The sequence below is a fragment of the Ascaphus truei genome, chromosome 3, assembly GCF_040206685.1.
Source record: "Ascaphus truei isolate aAscTru1 chromosome 3, aAscTru1.hap1, whole genome shotgun sequence".
Taxonomy (NCBI): domain Eukaryota; kingdom Metazoa; phylum Chordata; class Amphibia; order Anura; family Ascaphidae; genus Ascaphus; species Ascaphus truei.
In genome coordinates, this window is record NC_134485.1 from 428,098,945 (window position 1) to 428,119,491 (window position 20,547).

General features: G+C 52.6%; 1 protein-coding gene across 2 annotated transcripts in view; it reads left to right on the forward strand.

The window, feature by feature from the left end:
* The first annotated feature begins 889 nt into the window (after nt 1-889).
* Nucleotides 890-20,547, forward strand: part of SPICE1 (spindle and centriole associated protein 1) — a 56,657-nt gene continuing 36,999 nt past the window's right edge. Inside the window, exons 1-4 of one of the 2 annotated variants that reach the window (XM_075592857.1) lie at nt 890-1,018; nt 2,611-2,709; nt 8,604-8,651; nt 11,172-11,318. In XM_075592857.1, the coding sequence (XP_075448972.1) occupies nt 2,611-2,709; nt 8,604-8,651; nt 11,172-11,318 (294 nt within the window). In that variant the 5' untranslated portion in view covers nt 890-1,018. Of the gene's footprint in view, nt 1,019-1,086; nt 1,112-2,610; nt 2,710-8,603; nt 8,652-11,171; nt 11,319-20,547 lie in introns of those variants that run through there. The other variant, XM_075592858.1, reaches the window with a different exon arrangement.

Below are 20,547 nucleotides of genomic sequence, written 5' to 3' on the forward strand. Positions count from 1 at the left end.
ACTCCCCCCTTCTGTCAGTCACACTCCCCCCTCTCTCAGTCACTCTCCCCCCTCTCTCAGTCACACTCCCCCCTCTCTCAGTCACTCTCCCCCCTCTCTCAGTCACACTCCCCTCTCTCAGTCACACTCCTCTCTCTCTGTCTCACTCCCCCCTCTCTCAGTCACACTCCCCCTCCTGTCAGTCACTCTCCCCCCTCCTGTCAGTCACACTACCTCCTCTCTCAGTCACTCTCCCCCCTCCTGTCAGTCTCACTCCCCCCTCTCTCAGTCACACTCCCCCCTCCTGTCAGTCACTCTCCCCCCTCCTGTCAGTAACTCTCCCCCCTCCTGTCAGCCACACTCCCCCCTCTCTCAGTCACTCTCCCCCCTCCTCCTCCTGTCAGTCACTCTCCCCCCTCCTCCTCCTCCTCCTGTCAGTCACTCTCCCCTCCTCCTCCTCCTGTCAGTCACTCTCCCCCTCCTCCTCCTCCTCCTGTCAGTCACTCTCCCCCTCCTCCTCCTCCTGTCAGTCACTCTCCCCCTCCTCCTGTCAGTCACTCTCCCCCTCCTGTCAGTCACTCTCCCCCCTCCTCCTCCTCCTCCTCCTGTCAGTCACTCTCCCCCCTCCTCCTCCTCCTGTCAGTCACTCTCCTCCTCCTGTCAGTCACTCTCCCCCCTCCTCCCCCTCCTGTCAGTCACTCTCCCCCCTCCTCCCCCTCCTGTCAGTCACTCTCCCCCCTCCTCCTCCTGTCAGTCACTCTCCTCCTCCTGTCAGTCACTCTCCCCCCTCCTCCCCCTCCTGTCAGTCACTCTCCCCCCTCCTCCTCCTCCTGTCAGTCACTCTCCTCCTCCTGTCAGTCACTCTCCCCCCTCCTCCTGTCAGACGGTTGGATAGAGCGGGTCATTGCTTCTCCGTTGTCATGGTGACGGTCACAGGAAGTGGGCGGAAGTGACACAGGCCGGACCGCCCCCTCCCCCGGCGGGGATTGGAGATGTGAGCGGCGGCAAATTCTGATCTGCGGAGAGGAGGAGAGCCGGGGTAACCGGGGGGGGGAGAGGAGGAGAGCCGGGGTAACCGGGGGGGGGGGGGAGGAGGAGAGCCGGGGTAACGGGGGAGAGGAGGAGAGCCGGGGTAACGGGGGAGAGGAGCCGGGGGTAACTAACAGGGGGGGGGGAGAGAGCGAGCCGCTGTAACCGGGGGACTGTCACGAATGGGATCTATCTCGGGATATAAGGGGATGTCACGAGTGGGATCTATCTCGGGATATAAGGGGCTGTCACGAGTGGGATCTATCTCGGGATATAAGGGGCTGCCACGGGTGGGATCTATCTCGGGATATAAGGGGCTGTCACGAGTGGGATCTATCTCGGGATATAAGGGGCTGGCACGGGTGGGATCTATCTCGGGATATAAGGGGCTGGCACGGGTGGGATCTATCTCGGGATATAAGGGGATGTCACGAGTGGGATCTATCTCGGGATATAAGGGGCTGTCACGAGTGGGATCTATCTCGGGATATAAGGGGATGTCACGAGTGGGATCTATCTCGGGATATAAGGGGCTGTCACGAGTGGGATCTATCTCGGGATATAAGGGGCTGCCACGGGTGGGATCTATCTCGGGATATAAGGGGCTGCCACGGGTGGGATCTATCTCGGGATATAAGGGTCTGTCACGGGTGGGATCTTTATTGAGATAAATCATGAAGGAACAGTTTTTTTTCTGTCATTGTAAGTGACACAAGTAACCAGGTTAGGGAGATTTATTTACTGAAAAAAACCATCACTGTCAGAGCGGAGATATGCTGCCTGATCCACTGATATCTATCTATCTATCTATCTATCTATCTATCTATCTATCTATCTATCTATCTATCTATATCCCCTTGGAGGCTTAAGGGATTGCAATCACTGAGATTTAGGGGTTTCATGTGGGACGTCTATCCTGTGTGATATAAGGGAGGTCTGATGAGCAGGTGTGACCCGAAATGTAGGAAAATCCTTCAGTGTTAGTACCCCTGTACTATAAAGGCTGCGAACCCCACACACTAACGTTTTAGTCCCCCATTGAAATGAACGGGAGTTGAGACTTGCTAAAGCTTAGCACGGTTTAGCGAGTCTGGGTCTATAACGGCTTTGCCAAGTAAAATATGTAAAGTCACAGTTTTTGGCACTGGAAGCCAGCAGCGCATTGCGATTACTATTCATGTCCACTCAAGTTCGTGCAGGAACAACTTAACCTGTCCTGTCCTTCAAACCTGTCCTGTCCTTCAATGCTGCAACTAAAAGATCAGGGGACAAAGAAACGTGCACATGGACAGGCTGCCGAGAGATATTTCCAGCGGAAACACCAGGGGGGAAATATCTGCAATATCAAATCCTACATAGACACAATCTGGCCTATTAGTCTGTCCCTCTATATCAGTCCCCGAGATCCACCAACAGGCTAGGTTTTCAGGATATCCCTGCTTCAGCACAGGTGGCTCAATCTTCGATTGGGCCTCTGATTGAGCCACCTGTGCTGAAGCAGGGATATCCTGATGTGCTGGTGGCCCTTGGGGACTGGCGTTGGCCGCCCCAGGTCTCCACGTTAACCCGCACTGCTGACATTGGTATAACGTTGTTTTTCAGATGTCGTTTGTAAGAGTCACGCGCGCTCGTAGCTCTCATTCCCTGGCGAAGAGACAGCCAAAGGTTAAAAAGAAGGCACCAGGCAAACAGGAATGGGATGTGAGTCTGGTTTTCATTATTTCACTCGCTGTCCCTTATGTTTCTTTTGGCTTTATTTCATTTTTTTGGTGTGTGGATGGATGGGCAATTTCTTCCCCAAATAATATGGGGTGTTTACTAAGCAAGCAGTTTTCTGCCATTAACACCTCTTCTGCTGTTAGAAGACCCCTTAGCTGCGGCCACGCTGGCGCTGACGGCGCACATGCTTGGAGTGCGGTGACGTCACCCCGCCCCCCGGAGATTCACCCACCCCGCCCCCCGGAGATTCACCCGCACAGTGACAATAGAACTCGCTGTGAGCCCCCACGACATGACTTGCAGACTTGCAGCGCAGACTTGCAGCGCAGACTCTTGGCTGACAGATCACATTAAAGAGCATTCCAAGAGGTTTTTTTGTATAACATTTATTTTTATTTACCCAGGATTGAAGCAGGGGGTCTCCGGAGCTGAAGCAGGGGGTCTCCGGAGCTGAAGCAGGGGGTCTCCGGAGCTGAAGCAGGGGGTCTCCGGAGCTGAAGCAGGGGGTCTCCGGAGCTGAAGCATGTGGTCTCCGGAGCTGAACCCCATTCGGAAATGCTTAGCTACGTAGGGGGTGCTGGTAGCGGCTCCGACTGGGTTAGCTGGGCTTTATAGTGTAAAGCTCCCACGTCACGGCTTCCTATTGGGCCGCAGGGCGCGGGAGCTTTGAAAAGAAGCCATTACTTGATCCCCCAATGCCAGATAGGAGCGGCTACCGGCACCCCTACCCCCCTACGGCGGTAACTATCTCCGGAAGCGGGGGGCTGAAATTAATGGGGCTCAACTCAGAAGACCCCCGATTTCAATCCTGTGTAAAATAAATGTTTAAAAAAAAAACGCGCTTGGATTGCCACTTTAATACCGTGCGGGAGAGACGCTCTCGCAGTGCCACTTTAATACCGTGCGGGAGAGACGCTCTCGCTGTGCCACTTTAATACCGTGCGGGAGAGACGCTCTCGCAGCGCCACTTTAATACCGTGCGGGAGAGACGCTCTCGCAGCGCCACTTTAATACCGTGCGGGAGAGACGCTCTCGCTGTGCCACTTTAATACCGTGCGGGAGAGACGCTCTCGCTGTGCCACTTTAATACCGTGCGGGAGAGACGCTCTCGCAGCGCCACTTTAATACCGTGCGGGAGAGACGCTCTCGCAGCGCCACTTTAATACCGTGCGGGAGAGACGCTCTCGCAGCGCCACTTTAATACCGTGCGGGAGAGACGCTCTCGCAGCGCCACTTTAATACCGTGCGGGAGAGACGCTCTCGCAGCGCCACTTTAATACCGTGCGGGAGAGACGCTCTCGCTGTGTGGCTGTAATACTGTGCGGGAGAGACGCTCTCGCAGCGCCACTTTAATACCGTGCGGGAGAGACGCTCTCGCAGCGCCACTTTAATACCGTGCGGGAGAGACGCTCTCGCAGCGCCACTTTAATACCGTGCGGGAGAGACGCTCTCGCTGTGTGGCTGTAATACCGTGCGGGAGAGACGCTCTCGCTGTGCGGCTGTAATACCGTGCGGGAGAGACGCTCTCGCTGTGCCACTTTAATACCGTGCGGGAGAGACGCTCTCGCTGTGTGGCTGTAATACCGTGCGGGAGAGACGCTCTCGCTGTGTGGCTGTAATACCGTGCGGGAGAGACGCTCTCGCTGTGTGGCTGTAATACTGTGCGGGAGAGACGCTCTCGCAGCGCCACTTTAATACCGTGCGGGAGAGACGCTCTCGCAGCGCCACTTTAATACCGTGCGGGAGAGACGCTCTCGCTGTGTGGCTGTAATACCGTGCGGGAGAGATGCTTTCGCAGCGCCACTTTAATACCGTGCGGGAGAGACGCTCTCGCAGCGCCACTTTAATACCGTGCGGGAGAGACGCTCTCGCAGCGCCACTTTAATACCGTGCGGGAGAGACGCTCTCGCTGTGTGGCTGTAATACCGTGCGGGAGAGACGCTCTCACTGTGCCACTTTAATACCGTGCGGGAGAGACGCTCTCGCTGTGTGGCTGTAATACTGTGCGGGAGAGACGCTCTCGCTGTGCCACTTTAATACCGTGCGGGAGAGACGCTCTCGCTGTGTGGCTGTAATACCGTGCGGGAGAGACGCTCTCGCTGTGCCACTTTAATACCGTGTGGGAGAGACGCTCTCGCAGTGCGGCTGTAATACCGTGCGGGAGAGACGCTCTCGCAGTGCCACGTTAATACCGTGCGGGAGAGACGCTCTCGCAGTGTGGCTTTAATACCGTGCGGGAGAGACGCTCTCGCAGTGCGGCTGTAATACCGTGCGGGAGAGACGCTCTCGCAGTGCGGCGTTAATACCGTGCGGGAGAGACGCTCTCGCAGTGCGGCTTTAATACCGTGCGGTAGAGACGCTCTCGCAGTGCGGCGTTAATACCGTGCGGGAGAGACGCTCTCGCTGTGCGGCGTTAATACCGTGCCGGAGAGACGCTCTCGCAGTGCGGCGTTAATACCGTGCCGGAGAGACGCTCTCGCAGTGCGGCGTTAATACCGTGCCGGAGAGACGCTCTCGGAGTGCGGCGTTAATACCGTGCCGGAGAGACGCTCTCGCAGTGCGGCGTTAATACCGTGCCGGAGAGACGCTCTCGCAGTGCGGCGTTAATACCGTGCCGGAGAGACGCTCTCGCAGTGCGGCGTTAATACCGTGCCGGAGAGACGCTCTCGCAGTGCGGCGTTAATACCGTGCCGGAGAGACGCTCTCGCTGTGCGGCGTTAATACCGTGCCGGAGAGACGCTCTCGCAGTGCGGCGTTAATACCGTGCCGGAGAGACGCTCTCGCAGTGCGGCGTTAATACCGTGCCGGAGAGACGCTCTCGCAGTGCGGCGTTAATACCGTGCCGGAGAGACGCTCTCGCAGTGCGGCTTTTTCTGTGTCTTTAGAATATTTCGGCCGGTGTATTTCCAGCGCTGGAAGGGACCTTGCAACCCATTCAAAGGAAATGGCAGCGCTTAGTAAATCTGGTCCGTAATGAATATTGGGGCTGGCTGTGGATCGCGCTCGCTTTTTTTATTGTAGCTCTTTAATATCTTCACATAAAACCAGGTCAAAGTTTGATCTTGCGCATCAAATATCAGAAGAATTTTAAGCATGGCGTAGACGCAGGGGGTGCACACACTTTTTGTGCTGCGCCCCCCTGCCTGCTCTCCCCCAGTGCTCACGCCCCCCTTTTACCTTTGTGCCGGCATCATGTGACTTCACATGACCCCACGGAGGTATTTGACACCCCACACGCAACTTCTGTACATCACACACCCCACACGCGCCTTCTGTACATCACACACCCCACACACGCCTTCTGTACATTACACACACACCCCACACGCGCCTTCTGTACATCACACACCCCACACGCGCCTTCTATACATTACACACACCCCACACGCACCTTCTGTACATCACGCACCCCACACGCGCCTTCTGTACATTACACGCACCCCACACGCGCCTTCTGTACATTACACGCACCCCACACGCGCCTTCTGTACATTACACGCACCCCACACGCACCTTCTGTACATTACACACACCCCACACGCACCTTCTGTACATCACGCACCCTACACGCGCCTTCTGTACATCACGCACCCCACACGCGCCTTCTGTACATCACGCACCCCACACGCGCCTTCTGTACATCACGCACCCCACACGCGCCTTCTGTACATCACACACACCCCACACGCGCCTTCTGTACATCACGCACCCCACACGCACCTTCTGTACATCACGCACCCCACACGCGCCTTCTGTACATTACACGCACCCCACACGCGCCTTCTGTACATTACACGCACCCCACACGCGCCTTCTGTACATTACACACCCCACACGCGCCTTCTGTACATCACACACCCCACACGCGCCTTCTGTACATTACACACCCCACACGCGCCTTCTGTACATCACGCACCCCACACGCACCTTCTGTACATCACACACCCCACACGCGCCTTCTGTACATTACACGCACCCCACACGCGCCTTCTGTACATTACACGCACCCCACACGCGCCTTCTGTACATCACACACCCCACACGCGCCTTCTGTACATCACACACCCCACACGCGCCTTCTGTACATTACACACACCCCACACGCGCCTTCTGTACATCACACACCCCACACGCGCCTTCTGTACATTACACACCCCACACGTGCCTTCTGTACATCACACACCCCACACGCGCCTTCTGTACATCACACACCCCACACGCGCCTTCTGTACATTACACACACCCCACACGCGCCTTCTGTACATCACACACCCCACACGCGCCTTCTGTACATCACGCACCCCACACGCACCTTCTGTACATCACACACCCCACACGCGCCTTCTGTACATTACACGCACCCCACACGCGCCTTCTGTACATCACGCACCCCACACGCGCCTTCTGTACATTACACGCACCCCACACGCGCCTTCTGTACATTACACACCCCACACGCGCCTTCTGTACATTACACACCCCACACGCGCCTTCTGTACATCACACACACCCCACACGCGCCTTCTGTACAGCACGCACCCCACACGCGCCTTCTGTACATTACACGCACCCCACACGCGCCTTCTGTACATCACACGCACCCCACACGCGCCTTCTGTACATCACTCACCCCACACGCGCCTTCTGTACATCACACGCACCCCACACGCGCCTTCTGTACATCACGCACCCCACACGCGCCTTCTGTACATTACACACCCCACACGCGCCTTCTGTACATCACACACACCCCACACGCGCCTTCTGTACATCACGCACCCCACACGCGCCTTCTGTACATTACACGCACCCCACACGCGCCTTCTGTACATCACACGCACCCCACACGCGCCTTCTGTACATCACGCACCCCACACGCGCCTTCTGTACATCACACGCACCCCACACGCGCCTTCTGTACATCACGCACCCCACACGCGCCTTCTGTACATCACGCACCCCACACGCGCCTTCTGTACATCACACACCCCACACGCGCCTTCTGTACATTACACACACCCCACACGCGCCTTCTGTACATCACACGCACCCCACACGCGCCTTCTGTACATCACGCACCCCACACGCGCCTTCTGTACATTACACACCCCACACGTGCCTTCTGTACATTACACACACCCCACACGCGCCTTCTGTACATCACACACCCCACACGCGCCTTCTGTACATTACACACACCCCACACGCGCCTTCTGTACATTACACACACCCCACACGCGCCTTCTGTACATTACACGCACCCCACACGTGCCTTCTGTACATTACACGCACCCCACACGCGCCTTCTGTACATTACACGCACCCCACACGCGCCTTCTGTACATTACACGCACCCCACACGCGCCTTCTGTACATCACACGCACCCCACACGCGCCTTCTGTACATCACACGCACCCCACACGCGCCTTCTGTACATTACACGCACCCCACACGCGCCTTCTGTACATCACACGCACCCCACACGCGCCTTCTGTACATTACACGCACCCCACACGCGCCTTCTGTACATCACACGCACCCCACACGCGCCTTCTGTACATTACACGCACCCCACACGCGCCTTCTGTACATCACACGCACCCCACACGCGCCTTCTGTACATCACACGCACCCCACACGCGCCTTCTGTACATTACACGCACCCCACACGCGCCTTCTGTACATCACACGCACCCCACACGCGCCTTCTGTACAGTACACGCACACCACGCGCGCCTTCTGTACATCACGCACCCCACACGCGCCTTCTGTACAGTACTGTATGTTAACAGAATGATGAAACTTGCGGTGAATATGTTCAGTTAGATGCACGTCAGCCATGTCTCGTGAGAATAACCGCTTGTTTATTTTACAGAATTCAGTACATGATCTCGCCGTTCATCGGGCGAGCGCCGAAGATCTGGTAAGTGGCACGATTTAAAGAAGTAACCCAGCTTGCTGGGGCAAAGTGTAAAGTGGTGACAAGCTGCCGCCCCCCCAAATCCCGCTCATGCCGCCCCAAATCCCGCTCATGCCGCCCCAAATCCCGCTCATGCGGCCGTCTCCAAAAAGCCAGCAATGCTGCCACCAGCTGGTGTTCAGCGTTTATTTGTCTGTCCATGTTTATAGCTATTTGCGTGTGGCAGAACCTTTCTTATTAACAGGATTAGGGGGTCCACCGGTGCTAACCCGCTTTTATTTTCTTGGTTCCGGCTGCGCTCTTCGTTTCCAAGATACTAACCGGTGAAGTTGCCAGAGTCTCTGCCGCTCCAGGGGGGCACGAAATGGCCGTTCAAATCTCGCTTGTCCGGCAAGCCATCCGTTGCAGCTTGCTATTGGAACGGCCATTTAAATCCCCCGACTCCCCTCCTGTAATAAGAAGGAAAGAAACCCATTGTTAATCCGGCGAGGCGGCGGCGGCGGCTTGAAAATCTAAATATAGAATTGTAGATTAAAAAGAAAAAATCAGTAGCGCACCCTCCATGGTAAAGACAATAATAATGGTTGGTTTTAATCCATTAATAACAAATTTCTCACTTTATAAGACAAAAAAATGTATAAAATTATAGTAACTCGCAATGATTGTATCAAAGCAACAGGTTTCCAAACATAAGACGATTTTATCCAGGGGGTGCACAGTGTGAAGGGCGGATCCTTCCAGAGTTTTAACTACTCAATAGCGGACTTTCCCAGCAGGTGAAATACCCCCCGCTGTTAATTTATTTATTTATAAAATGTGTTACCAGGAAGTAATACACTGAGAGTTACCTCTCGTTTTCAAGTATGTCCTGGGCACAGAGTTAAGACAAATAATACATGGTTACAAATACAGTTACATAAATGAACAGGGTATACATTATATACAAGACATTGCATGCGCAGTTAGAGATAATATATATTATAGGCGTATGTAACAGTTACAGACCAGATTAAAATGTGTGACAGCCTTAGATTTGAAAGAACTTAAACTGGTGGTGGCTGTGAGAGTCTCTGGTAGATTGTTCCAGTTTTGGGGGCACAGTAAGAGAAGGAGGAGTGGCCGGATACTTTGTTGAGCCTTGGGACCATGAACAGTCTTTTGGAGTCTGATCTCAGGTGATAGGTGCCGCATGTGGTAGGGGTGAGGAGCTTGTTCAGGTAGCTGGGTAGCATGCCCAGAAAGAATGGTCCCTTCATGAAAGCACAAGGAAAGCGGAGCCGCTGGTACAAACGTCTTGCTGCTCAATGGATCTCCGTGTACTCCACGCATTCAGCACAGCGTCTCTCCGTTCGTGCGCGATGACCTCACCGGGTCTCCATCGCACAGGAGATTTGGCTCGGAAATCCTGGCGGTTGGAGACCCCCCCCTCGGCTATAGAGAGCCATTTAGAGAGCAGAAAGGAACACCGGAGAGCTTGTTCAGATGTCCCGACGCCCTATACGTCTCCGTGCCTGTTCGGCGGGCCATCGCTGTGGCGTCTTCCCCGTTAATTCATGGCCACTTCACCATTCAGGTCTCACACAAGGAAAGATACAGTACAGGATGGGACGGTGCTCTGGCTTTTAAATGCCGGGCAGCTTGTGGTTCATGAATTAAATTAATGTGATCCTAGGAAGGATTGCTCCTTTAAATGGACACTGATCAAAACGTGGAAGTCATTACCCATGGAGACTGTGATGGCAGATACAATAGATTTGTTTAAAACAAAAATAAAGTAAACATGGAAAGTGAGTAATCTGATTGCCAATTCTTGTAGTCAGGAAGGAATTTATTTTCCCCTTATGAGATATCATTGGATAATATGTCACTGGGGTTTTTGTTTGCCTTCCTCTGGATCAATACAATGTAAGTACGGATATAAGTCGTCTAAATTTAGCATAGGTTGAACTTGATGGCCGAATGTCTTTTTTTCAACATTGACTATGTACTATTTAGACCATATACACAGATTCCCAACAAGCTCTGAGAAACCCCAACCATTACCACATAATATATATATGCATATAAGTGTCAAAAGGAGTGCTAGTGGGCGTGGCTAAATGTATACAACAAAAATGCCCAAAGCTACTTCCATCGTGTCAAAAATACACAGTGCAATACCTATATATCTCTTGTAAAAAGGGTCATTTAGTTTAACCCTTTGGCCAAAGCGTCTTAAGCCTGCTGCCACTTACAAGACTATTTACACCATATTTAGAAGAGAACGTTTCAAAACGTGTTACCTGTGGTCCCTTTTTATTGGATCAACAATGTCACATGGAGATTTCTCTCTCAGCCAGAGGCCAGGCTATAGTTATATCCAGACAGCTGAAGGAAGGAGGGTCATGTATCTCTCAAAAGCGTGTCCGTTCTTTCCTTGTAACGGTGTCGCAGATGGGTGCGCCGGGCCGTTTCCTTGTAATTCGGCTACACCACGCTATCCTGCGCCCTCCTCGGTAAAGAGTCAGTGTCGTGTTTCCGTAGGTGCGCCGGCACGAGATTCACCGGTCGAAAAACCAGGAGATGGCCCAGTGGGAACTCCAGAAACAAGCGCTGAAGAAAAAATGGAAGAAGGAAAATCGGGGAGCGCCCGACCCCCTGGAGAAGAGGCGACTGGCAATCATGCGGGAGGTAAGGAACACAAGGGGGGGGGGGGGATCTTTAAGGTAGGGAGTAAGTGCTGTCCGGTCTGCATTCAGTAATGAGATCTGACCAGCTGTGCGATCATAACGGCGACATAATACCCAAAGATGGAAATCTCCATGTGGGTGTTAGAAAAGTGCTGCTGTCAGAAGGGAGGGAAATAATGGGGTCTGCTGTCAGGAGGGAGGGAAATAATGGGGTCTGCTGTCAGGAGGGAGGGAAATAATGGGATCTGCTTTCAGAAGGGAGGGAAATAATGGGATCTGCTGTCAGAAGGGAGGGAAATAATGGGATCTGCTGTCAGGAGGGAAATAATGGGATCTGCTGTCGGGAGGGGGGGAAATAATGGGATCTGCTGTCAGGAGGGAGGGAAATAATGGGATCTGCTTTCAGGAGGGAGGGAAATAATGGGATCTGCAGGAGGGAGGGAGGGAAATAATGGGATCTGTCAGGAGGGAGGGAAATAATGGGATCTGCTGTCGGGAGGGGGGGAACTAATGGGATCTGCTTTCAGGAGGGAGGGAAATAATGGGATCTGCTGTCAGGAGGGAGGGAAATAATGGGATCTGCTGTCAGGAGGGAGGGAAATAATGGGATCTGCTGTTGGGAGGGAGGGAAATAATGGGATCTGCTATCAGGAGGGAGGGAAATAATGGGATCTGCTGTCGGGAGGGAAATAATGGGGTCTGCTGTCAGAAGGGAGGGAAATAATGGGATCTGCTGTCGGGTGTGGGGGAAATAATGGGATCTGCTGTCAGGAGGGAGGGAAATAATGGGATCTGCTTTCAGGAGGGAGGGAAATAATGGGATCTGCTGTCAGGAGGGAGGGAAATAATGGGATCTGTCAGGAGGGAGGGAAATAATGGGATCTGCTGTCGGGAGGGGGGGAAACTAATGGGATCTGCTTTCAGGAGGGAGGGAAATAATGGGATCTGCTGTCAGGAGTGAGGGAAATAATGGGATCTGCTGTCGGGAGGGAAATAATGGGATCTGCTGTCAGGAGGGAGGGAAATAATGGGATCTGCTGTCGGGAGGGAGGGAAATAATGGGATCTGCTGTCGGGAGGGAGGGAAATAATGGGATCTGCTGTCAGGAGGGAGGGAAATAATGGGGTCTGCTGTCAGGAGGGAGGGAAATAATGGGATCTGCTGTCAGGGGGGAGGGAAATAATGGGGTCTGCTGTCAGAAGGGAGGGAAATAATGGGATCTGCTTTCGGAAGGGAGGGAACTAATGAGATCTGCTGTCGGGAGGGGGGGGATAATGGGATCTGCTGTCGGGAGGGAGGGAACTAATGGGATCTGCTGTCAGGAGGGAGGGAAATAATGGGATCTGCTGTCGGGAGGGAGGGAACTAATGGGATCTGCTGTCAGAAGGGAGGGAAATAATGGGGTCTGCTGTCAGGAGGGAGGGAAATAATGGGATCTGCTGTTGGGAGGGAGGGAAATAATGGGATCTGCTTTCAGGAGGGAGGGAAATAATGGGGTCTGCTGTCGGGAGGGAACTAATGGGATCTGCTGTTTTCTGCTGTCAGGAGGGAGGGAAATAATGGGATCTGCTGTCAGGAGGGAGGGAAATAATGGGATCTGCTGGTAGGAGGGAGGGAAATAATGGGATCTGCTGTCGGGGGGGAGGGAACTAATTGGATCTGCTGTCAGGAGGGAGGGAAATAATGGGATCTGCTGTCGGGAGGGAGGGAACTAATGGGATCTGCTGTCAGGAGGGAGGGAAATAATGGGATCTGCTGGTAGGAGGGAGGGAAATAATGGTGTCTGCTGGTAGGAGGGAGGGAAATAATGGGATCTGCTGTCAGGAGGGAGGGAAATAATGGGATCTGCTGGTAGGAGGGAGGGAAATAATGGGGTCTGCTGTCAGAAGGGAGGGAAATAATGGGATCTGCTGGTAGGAGGGAGGGAAATAATGGGGTCTGCTGTCAGAAGGGAGGGAAATAATGGGATCTGCTGTTGGGAGGGAGGGAAATAATGGGATCTGCTGTCAGGAGGGAGGGAAATAATGGGGTCTGCTGTCAGGAGGGAGGGAAATAATGGGATCTGCTGGTAGGAGGGCGGGAAATAATGGGGTCTGCTGTCGGGAGGGAGGGAAATAATGGGATCTGCTGGTAGGAGGGAGGGAAATAATGGGATCTGCTGGTAGGAGGGAGGGAAATAATGGGGTCTGCTGTCAGAAGGGAGGGAAATAATGGGATCTGCTGGTAGGAGGGAGGGAAATAATGGGGTCTGCTGTCAGAAGGGAGGGAAATAATGGGATCTGCTGTTGGGAGGGAGGGAAATAATGGGATCTGCTGTCAGGAGGGAGGGAAATAATGGGGTCTGCTGTCAGGAGGGAGGGAAATAATGGGATCTGCTGGTAGGAGGGCGGGAAATAATGGGGTCTGCTGTCGGGAGGGAGGGAAATAATGGGATCTGCTGGTAGGAGGGAGGGAAATAATGGGATCTGCTTTCAGGAGGGAGGGAAATAATGGGGTCTGCTGTCGGGAGGGAGGGAACTAATGGGATCTGCTGGTAGGAGGGAGGGAACTAATGGGATCTGCTGTCAGGAGGGAGGGAAATAATGGGATCTGCTGTCAGGAGGGAGGGAAATAATGGGATCTGCTGGTAGGAGGGAGGGAAATAATGGGATCTGCTGTCGGGAGGGGGGAAATAATGGGGTCTGCTGGTAGGAGGGAGGGAAATAATGGGGTCTGCTTTCAGGAGGGAGGGAAATAATGGAATCTGCTGTCGGGAGAGGGGAAATAATGGGATCTGCTGTCGGGAGGGGGGGAACTAATGGGATCTGCTTTCAGGAGGGAGGGAAATAATGGGATCTGCTGTCAGGAGGGAGGGAAATAATGGGATCTGCTGTCAGGAGGGAGGGAAATAATGGGTTCTGTTGGTAGGAGGGAGGGAAATAATGGGATCTGCTGTCGGGAGGGGGGGAAATAAGGGGATCTGCTTTCAGGAGGGAGGGAAATAATGGGATCTGCTGTCGAATGGCAGGGAAATAATGGGATCTGCTGTCGGGAGCGGGGGAAATAATGGGATCTCCTGTCGGGAGGGAGGGAAATAATGGGATCTGCTGTCAGGAGGGAGGGAAATAATGGGATCTGCTGTCAGGAGGGAGGGAAACAATGGGATCTGCTGGTAGGAGGGAGGGAAATAATGGGATCTGCTGTCGGGAGGGGGGAAATAATGGGGTCTGCTGGTAGGAGGGAGGGAAATAATGGGGTCTGCTGTCGGGAGAGGGGAAATAATGGGATCTGCTGTCGGGAGGGGGGGAACTAATGGGATCTGCTTTCAGGAGGGAGGGAAATAATGGGATCTGCTGTCAGGAGGGAGGGAAATAATGGGATCTGCTGTCAGGAGGGAGGGAAATAATGGGATCTGCTGTCGGGAGGGAGGGAAATAATGGGATCTGCTGTCGAGAGGGGGGGAAATAATGGGATCTGCTTTCAGGAGGGGGGGAAATAATGGGATCTGCTGTCGGGAGGGGGGAAATAATGGGATCTGCTTTCAGGAGGGAGGGAAATAATGGGATCTCCTGTCGGGAGGGAGGGAACTAATGGGATCTGCTGTCAGGAGGGAGGAAAATAATGGGATCTGCTGTCGGGAGGGAGGGAACTAATGGGATCTGCTGTCGGGAGGGGGGGAAATAATGGGATCTGCTGTCGGGAGGGGGGGGAAATAATGGGATCTGCTGTCGGGAGGGGGGGAAATAATGGGATCTGCTGTCAGGAGGGAGGAAAATAATGGGATCTGCTGTCAGGAGGGAGGGAAATAATGGGATCTGCTGTCAGGAGGGAGGAAAATAATGGGGTCTGCAGTCGGGAGGGAGGGAAATAATGGGATCTGCTGCAAGACCGGGGGGAATATTGGGATCTGCTTCAGGAGAGAGGGGAAATATTGGGATCTGCTGCAAGAGAGGGCGGGATATGTGAATAATCGTCTGACCGTATAACATTCATGATGCATTTTCAGTAACACCAGAAAACTCGCTGTGTGTGTGACTGGCTGTGCGTGACTGGCTGTGCGTGACTGGCTGTGCGTGACTGGCTGTGCGTGACTGGCTGTGCGTGACTGGCTGTGCGTGACTGGCTGTGCGTGACTGGCTGTGCGTGACTGGCTGTGCGTGACTGGCTGTGCGTGACTGGCTGTGCGTGACTGGCTGTGCGTGACTGGCTGTGCGTGACTGGCTGCGCGTGACTGGCTGCGCGTGACTGGCTGCGCGTGACTGGCTGCGCGTGACTGGCTGCGCGTGACTGGCTGCGCGTGACTGGCTGCGCGTGACTGACTGCGCGTGACTGACTGCGCGTGACTGACTGCGCGTGACTGACTGTGCGTGTGTGTTCGGGTACGTTCCACATAACTTAAAGAACATATTACTCAGCTTAACACAGTACACATATCTGACATTACTAAGGCGTCATTCTCACAAAGTAGGCAAAAACTATTTTACAAAATGTTGAATGTCATTGGTTTTGTCAGGAAAAAAAATGAGAAATCGGAGAAGTGGGGATTGAACATTTGTGTTCATTCCAGGACCCATAAACCATCATTACAAGAGATCTGATCCAAACCCCAAACTTCCTTTAGTTGCTAATGAGACATTAATAACAAAATAAATAAATACTTGTAACTGTTTTTTTCTTAAACGAGCCGCTAATGTACATGTAACTGACGGGACACATCACTAACATGCACTAGTGATATGTGATGTCGTATCTCTGGCGACTGCCCATTTCAGCTGCAGCCGCGTGTCCGTGTGTTCTCCCATGAAAAGAATCGCGCTTTCTTCGGTGCGCTGGTAGTTTTGTTGGGGTTACCCTATCCCCAAACAATGCAATACAATCGCATACATTTCGTATTCCACGTTGTCAACCTAAACACCAAGCACAGTAATTGCCTTTTAAAGCATGATTAATTTAACAAAGAAGTACAGTACTGTGCAAAAATAACTGTTGGGTTAAAGCGGCCCATTATCTGTATGTGGGGACATTCTTGCCACGTTCCTTTTTATAACCGCTTGTCTGTTCACTTACAAATTCAAGGCCATTTTTCCGAAGGGGTGCTATTTTATCCGGCACCTCTCTGGTACTGTTCACTAGAAGGAGCCAAAGGGCCTATTCTATATGTGCCGAAGCAGCCGATTGTGCCATTTCCAGGTGAAATTCCCCGATTACTTACATTGGAGAATTTAGGCCCAAACCGTAGTGATCGGTCGCACACACAGTCGGCCCGATGGAATGTCTTCTGGCACCGGAAGGTGTCTAATGGAATTACACGGCGTAGGAAATATGGGCCGTAATCTCTTTTTGCTAATTAATAGGTGATTGGAAGGGGTGTATACTTCAGGCAGGTTCTGGGAAGTATCATATGTTTGTACGGGTCTCGTTGTGTGGGGGGACCCGCGTGGGGCAGGAGGTGCGCTTCAGGCTTGCAGTATGCACAATCACTTCTCATGTAATGGGATAATTAGTGGGGGGGTCGCCTCTGTTAATTAGGAAGATTATATACTTTTTTTTTCTCTGTAGCATGATCTGTAACACACTATGTAATGTAAAAATCTTCCATTAAAGCAGCAATACCCACTACACACTTCTCCCCTCATACCTTTTATGTGAGGAGGGCGCTCTGAGACCCCCATTATCCCCCCCAACCCTCCGGGGATACCCCGGTTCCGGAAATATTACACTTTTTGAAAGCTCCCGAGTCAAGAATATTTGGCCGGTATAACAATATGGCCGCCGAGATCAGCCTCGCCTGGAAGAGGGTAGGAAGTGACTTTCTGCTGGGGAAGCTTGGCCATGGTTAACATTTTCCCTGCACACTGGCACAAATTCAAGCGGAATCTTTCAGAAATCAACGGGTCGGGTTTTTTTTTTTATACATATGTAGAGATATTTCATTCAAAATTAACTTGCAAGAATTGTTGGCCAGGAGAAACAATATGGCCACTGGACCCCAGCTTCACACTGGCGACCACTAGAAAGCCGTGACATTGCGGTTTCCCGACCACTAGAAAGCCGTGACATTGCGGTTTCCCGACAACTAGAAAGCCGTGACATTGCGGTTTCCCGACCACTAGAAAGCCGCGACATTGCGGTTTCCCGACCACTAGAAAGCCGCGACATTGCGGTTTCCCGACCACTAGAAAGCCGCGACATTGCGGCTTCCGATGACCTTGCAGCCGTCTATGTTTTGCCTTACTGGAAAATGATTAAATATCTCAGCAATTGTGGAGTCCCCGAGTTTTGTGCGTTGCTCTTCAGATCCAAATGTCCCCCTGGTTCATAGAAAAACCAGCAATACCACCAAAATATATTTTTTTTTTTAACGCCTATGTAATGTGGCACCGTAAGTGTGTCGGCCAAAGGGGTTAGGACACTTTCCGAAAATGGCAGACCAAATGATAATGTAACTTGTTCAGGTTAAGTGTTGTCAGACTTGGCAAACCATTTATTCTTCAGTAATAAACTGTTTGTATACCTGGATGGATGGAGCTTGTTTGTTTTTAGACACTATCGTGTGTGTGTGTGTGTGTGTGTGTTGTACTCACAATGTACACAACGCTTTTCATACACGGGTGGATGGATGCAATCCGTAAACGACATTGCTCCATCTTTTATAAGGTTCGGAGCGATGCGTTGTGGGGGCCAGCGGCAGGATGTTCAATACGTCTCTAGTGATTCCGCGCCATTGATCTCGATTTAGGGCGGATTTTGAGGCTTCGGCTACTTTGAAGTGGAGCAGTTTGAGATCTTGGACCACCTGTTTCAACCATGTTTTCTTTGGAGCAGTTCGGTCCACTTTCCAGCCTACGGGTCGTGTGGTGTTGAGGCGCTGGTATGGTAATCTGGTGATGTCCATACGGCAGACGTGGCCAAACCACCTAAATCTTTGTCGCTTAATGTACTGGTCGATTTGTGGATTGGTTTTGACAGGCTAACCGTACATCTTCATTTTCCCATCGGTCTCGTAGCGTAATATGGAGTATGTTACGTAGACATCTTAGTTGAAATCGTTCGAGTAGGTTCATATCGCTTTTGAATAGTGTCCATGTTTCTGAGCCATACAGTAAAATGGTGTGTATTGAGGCGTTAAAAATTCGCATTTTTGTTACATTTGTCACGTCCTGTTGGTTCCACAAGCATTTCCTTGAGGCGAATGTTGCAGTGGCGCTACTGATGCGGCTTTTGATGTCGTTTGTAGCTGCTATGCTTTGGCTATCAATAATAGACCCTAGGTATTTGAATGAGTCCACTAGCTCGTCTGAGAATCAAGTCCATGGTAATATTGAATAACAGGCGATATTATGCAACCTTGTGTGACTCCCGTGGATATGGAGAATGGCGCGGATATGTTGTACATGTGTGTGACTCTGTGGATATGGAGAATGGCGCGGATATGTTGCCCATGTGTGTGACTCCCGTGGATATGGAGAATGGCGCGGATATGTTGCCCATGTGTGTGACTCTCGGGGATATGGAGAATGGCGCGGATATGTTGCCCATGTGTTTGACTCCCGTGGATATGGAGAATGGCCGGATATGTTGCCCATGTGTGTGACTCCCGGGATATGGAGAATGGCGCGGATATGGAGAATGGCGCGGATATGTTGCCCATGTGTGTGACTCCCGTGGATATGGAGAATGGCGCGGATATGTTGCCCATGTGTGTGACTCCCGGGGATATGGAGAATGGCCGGATATGTTGCCCATGTGTGTGACTCCCGGGATATGGAGAATGGCGCGGATATGTTGCCCATGTGTGACTCCCGCGGATATGGAGAATGGCGTGGATATGTTGCCCATGTGTGACTCCCGCGGATATGGAGAATGGCGCGGATATGTTGCCCATGTGTGTGACTCCAGTGGATATGGAGAAGGGCGCGGATATGTTGCACATGTGTGTGACTCCCGTGGATACGGAGAATGGCGCGGATATGTTGCCCATGTGTTTGACTCCCGTGGATATGGAGAATGGCGCGGATATTTTGCCCGTGTGTGTGACTCCTGCGGATATGGAGAGTGGCGCGGATATGTTGCCCATGTGTGTGACTCCCGTGGATATGGAGAATGGCGCGGATATGTTGCCCATGTGTGTGACTCCCGGGATATGGAGAATGGCACGGATATGTTGCCCATGTGTGTGACTCCCGTGGATATGGAGAATGGCGCGGATATGTTGCCCATGTGTGTGACTCCCGGGGATATGGAGAATGGCGCGGATATGTTGCCCATGTGTGTGACTCCCGGGGATATGGAGAATGGCACGGATATGTTGCCCATGTGTGTGTGACTCCTGTGGATATGGAGAATGGCGCGGATATGTTGCCCGTGTGTGACTCCCGGGATATGGAGAATGGCGCGGATATGTTGCCCATGTGTGTGACTCCCGGGGATATGGAGAATGGCGCAGATATGTTGCCCATGTGTTTGACTCCCGTGGATATGGAGAATGGCCGGATATGTTGCCCATGTGTCTGACTCCCGGGGATATGGAGAATGGCCGGATATGTTGCCCATGTGTGTGACTCCCGGGATATGGAGAATGGCGCGGATATGTTGTCCATGTTTGTGACTCCCGTGGATATGGAGAATGGCGCGGATATGTTGCCCATGTGTGTGACTCCCGTGGATATGGAGAATGGCGCGGATATGTTGCCCATGTGTGTGACTCCCGGGATATGGAGAATGGCGCGGATATGTTGCCCATGTGTGTGACTCCCGGGGATATGGAGAATGGCGCGGATATGTTGCCCATTTGTGTGACTCCCGGGATATGGAGAATGGCCGGATATGTTGCCCATGTGTGTGACGCCTGTGGATATGGAGAATGGCGCGGATATGTTGCCCGTGTGTGTGACTCCCGGGATATGGAGAATGGCGCCGATATGTTGCCCATGTGTGTGACTCCCGGGATATGGAGAGTGGCGCGGATATGTTGCCCATGTGTGTGACTCCCGGGATATGGAGAATGGCGCAGATATGTTGCACATGTGTGTGACTCCCGGGATATGGAGAATGGCGCGGATATGTTGCCCATGTGTGTGACTCCCGGGGATATGGAGAATGGCGCGGATATGTTGCCCATGTGTATGACTCCCGGGGATATGGAGAATGGCGCGGATATGTTGCCCATGTGTGTGACTCCCGTGGATATGGAGAATGGCGCGGATATGTTGCCCATGTGTGTGACTCCCGGGGATATGGAGAATGGCGCG